Source organism: Silurus aristotelis (genome assembly GCF_946808225.1).
Source record: "Silurus aristotelis genome assembly, chromosome: 25".
NCBI classification, from domain to species: Eukaryota; Metazoa; Chordata; class Actinopteri; order Siluriformes; family Siluridae; genus Silurus; species Silurus aristotelis.
Genome location: NC_139598.1, coordinates 123,109 through 126,553, shown reverse-complemented (window position 1 = coordinate 126,553; position 3,445 = coordinate 123,109). Strand labels below are relative to the sequence as shown.

The 3,445-nt window shown below is 43.3% G+C and overlaps 1 protein-coding gene across 1 annotated transcript in view; it reads left to right on the top strand.

The window, feature by feature from the left end:
* The first annotated feature begins 452 nt into the window (after positions 1–452).
* The window catches only part of dip2ca (disco-interacting protein 2 homolog Ca), a 50,666-nt gene continuing 47,673 nt past the window's right edge, over positions 453–3,445 (top strand). Inside the window, exon 1 of the mRNA XM_083530442.1 lies at positions 453–567. Within this exon, the coding sequence (XP_083386568.1) occupies positions 489–567 (79 nt within the window). The 5' untranslated portion in view covers positions 453–488. The remainder of the gene's footprint in view (positions 568–3,445) is intronic.

The window sequence follows — 3,445 nt, the reverse complement described above, 5'->3', positions numbered from 1 at the left end:
TCTCTCTCCCTCCTTCCTTCGCTTTCTCCCACCCCCCCTCTCCCTATTGCCCCCTGTTGGTTGTTGGTAAAATTACAGGTTTGAGGCTTTGCGTCACGCGCGAAGGTGACGGTTGAGGAGGCAGGGAGACGCGCGCGCCGCTGACAGCCCACAACGCAGCTCGAGCCGTTACAGTGGAGAGTCACGCGCTCCGGTATGGCGGCGTCTCATTAAAGATCCACAGCGACACACGGTGCAGACCTTCAGCTCCGAGACACACCGGAATCCGTGATTTATCTCACCAGAGCGCGAGACACTGGTCTGAGAGAGAGAGAGAGAGAGAGAGAGAGAGAGAGAGAGAGAGAGAGAGAGAGAGCTGGGGGGGGTGAGAGAGGGAAAGAGAGAGAGAGAGTGAGAGAGAGCTGGGGGGGGGGTGAGAGAGGGAAAGAGAGAGAGAGAGAGAGAGCGCGAGCGGGGGGAGAGGGTGTTACTGAGATTAAACACGGACAATGGCGGATCGTGATGCTCTGCCGCTTCCTCTGGAGGTGAGGGCGAGACTGGCGGAACTGGAGCTCGAGCTGTCGGAAGGTGAGTCGCTCTGATTACATTATTATTTAATGTTATAATAAAGAATGTGGTGTGGAGGCCGCTCACCCCCCCCCCCCCTCCCCTCCCCTCCCCCGCCCACCCCGTGCCCAGATGTTTGCGGGCGGCGCTGCTGCAGGATTCCGTCTGCGGAGCATCGCGCGGCGCTTTGAGGAGAAAAACCTCACGCTTTTATTTTCCGTTTCTTTCCTCCTGCATGTCTTTGTTACATTTCCCCGCAGCGACCTTCAGTAACTAACACACACACACACACACACACACACACACCGACCGACACGCGCAGAAAAAAATCCAGTTCACCCGCATTTACAATGAATTATTCCGAGCGGAGAAAGAGAAAGGTCTGATCTCATCTCCATCCACATATAAACTTCCTCATACTGCCGCATAAAGCTGTACAAAAGCATAAAGTGTGTGTGTGTGTGTGTGTGTGTGTGTGTGTGTGTGTGTGTGTGTGTGTGTGTGTGTGTGTGTGTGTACATTCAGGCCTTCACTGAGATGTTTCCCAGCCATTTAAGGTGATTTTCAGAGCGGTGGTGTTGGAGCTGCTGATGTTCTGCACACATCTGGTTATTTGTATGTGTTAATGGTTGATGATGGATCAGGTCTCCATGCTGGCCATGTTTTTCATCTTGCACATTCAGAAGGTGTGTTTTTGTACCTGTATGAGATCCTTCACTCTGTGGAGTTAGAGGTGTTTGTAGTGTGTGTGTGTGTGTGTGTGTGTGTGTGGACTGAAGTGGTTTTGTTACTGGTGGTGTGAGATCCAGTCCTGAACACTGCTCCAGATTCCTCACAAAATGATGATGAATAATTCAGATTCGCTCGGTCTGAGTGCTCCTCACACTCACGTCCGAGCATCAAAGTGGAGTGGAAACACCAGCCTGGTGTGTCTTATCTACTGAGTGTTTATTAAGGTGTGGCTCATCACTGCTCTGTGTTCACACCACACACACACACACACACACACACACACACACACACACACACACACAAAAACACAACACACACGCCACACCTCCGGGGGCCTCCAGCAGGCGTGCAATAACCTCTAAAAGAAAAAAGCTGATTTGGTCGCAGACACAAGTAATATGTGTGTGTGTGTGTGTGTGTGTGTTTAAGTAGTTAGTTAGTGTGTGTGTGCATGGGTGTGTGTGCATGTGTGGTCTGTGTGTGTGGTGTGTATGTTGTGTGTGTTACTGTAGATGGAGGAGGAGGTGTGTGTGTTGAAGTAGTTGGTGTGTGTGTGTGTAAAGAGTTTCAGGATTCTTGCTTTGAAATTCCTACAGCGTTTTTTAAATTTGTTTCTCTGAACCACATCTGGCTTCAGTTTCCATCCTGCGATCCTCAGGCATGTGGAGCGCCAACACACATCACTGTTAACCCCTTCATCTCCATTACACACCACACACTACATTACAGTGACCATGAAGCACCTGTTACAACACACACACACACACACACACACACACAAACACACACACACAAGCTGCTCATGAGGCTTCTGTAACTTCAGTGTTATTGGTGTTTATTTAAAGGTCTTCATCTGGCCTTCAGACTCAGTCAGGGTTAATAATCTCCTTCAGCTCCTGACGTGGTGATTGACGTGATGAAGAATTTTAAGTTCTCCTCTCGCACGTATGTAGAGTAGATTTGAGTTCCAGTAAACGGAGAACCGTGATCACTGATTGTTTCTCATTTCACTTCACTTTCATTACAAACAGAACAGAAAATAACACTTTCTTATTCAAATCATAACTTTAGTGCAGAATGATCTGAGCATGATGTGTATGTTAAATGTGTGTATTAGTGTGTGTGTGTTAAATGTGTGTATTAGTGTGTGTGTTAAATGTGTGTATTAGTGTGTGTGTTAAATGTGTGTATTAGTGTGTGTGTTAAATGTGTGTATTAGTGTGTGTGTTAAATGTGTGTATTAGTGTGTGTGTTAAATGTGTGTATTAGTGTGTGTGTTAAATGTGTATTAGTGTGTGTGTTAAATGTTTGTATTAGTGTGTATGTTAAATGTGTGTATTAGTGTGTGTGTTAAATGTGTGTATTGGTGTGTGTGTTAAATGTGTTTATTAGTGTGTGTGTTAAATGTGTGTATTAGTGTGTGTGTTAAATGTGTGTATTAGTGTGTGTGTTAAATGTGTATTAGTGTGTGTGTTAAATGTTTGTATTAGTGTGTGTGTTAAATGTGTGTATTAGTGTGTGTGTGTTAAATGTGTTTATTAGTGTGTGTGTTAAATGTGTGTATTAGTGTGTGTGTTAAATGTGTTTATTAGTGTGTGTGTTAAATGTGTGTATTAGTGTGTGTGTTAAATGTGTTTATTAGTGTGTGTGTTAAATGTGTGTATTAGTGTGTGTGTTAAATGTGTGTATTAGTGTGTGTGTTAAATGTGTATTAGTGTGTGTGTTAAATGTTTGTATTAGTGTGTGTGTTAAATGTGTGTATTAGTGTGTGTGTTAAATGTGTGTATTAGTGTGTGTGTGTTAAATGTGTTTATTAGTGTGTGTGTTAAATGTGTGTATTAGTGTGTATGTTAAATGTGTGTATTAGTGTGTGTGTTAAATGTGTGTATTGGTGTGTGTGTTAAATGTGTTTATTAGTGTGTGTGTTAAATGTGTGTATTAGTGTGTGTGTTAAATGTGTGTATTAGTGTGTGTGTTAAATGTGTGTATTAGTGTGTGTGTGTTAAATGTGTTTATTAGTGTGTGTGTTAAATGTGTGTATTAGTGTGTATGTTAAATGTGTGTATTAGTGTGTGTGTGTTAAATGTGTTTATTAGTGTGTGTGTTAAATGTGTGTATTAGTGTGTATGTTAAATGTGTGTATTAGTGTGTGTGTTAAATGTGTGTA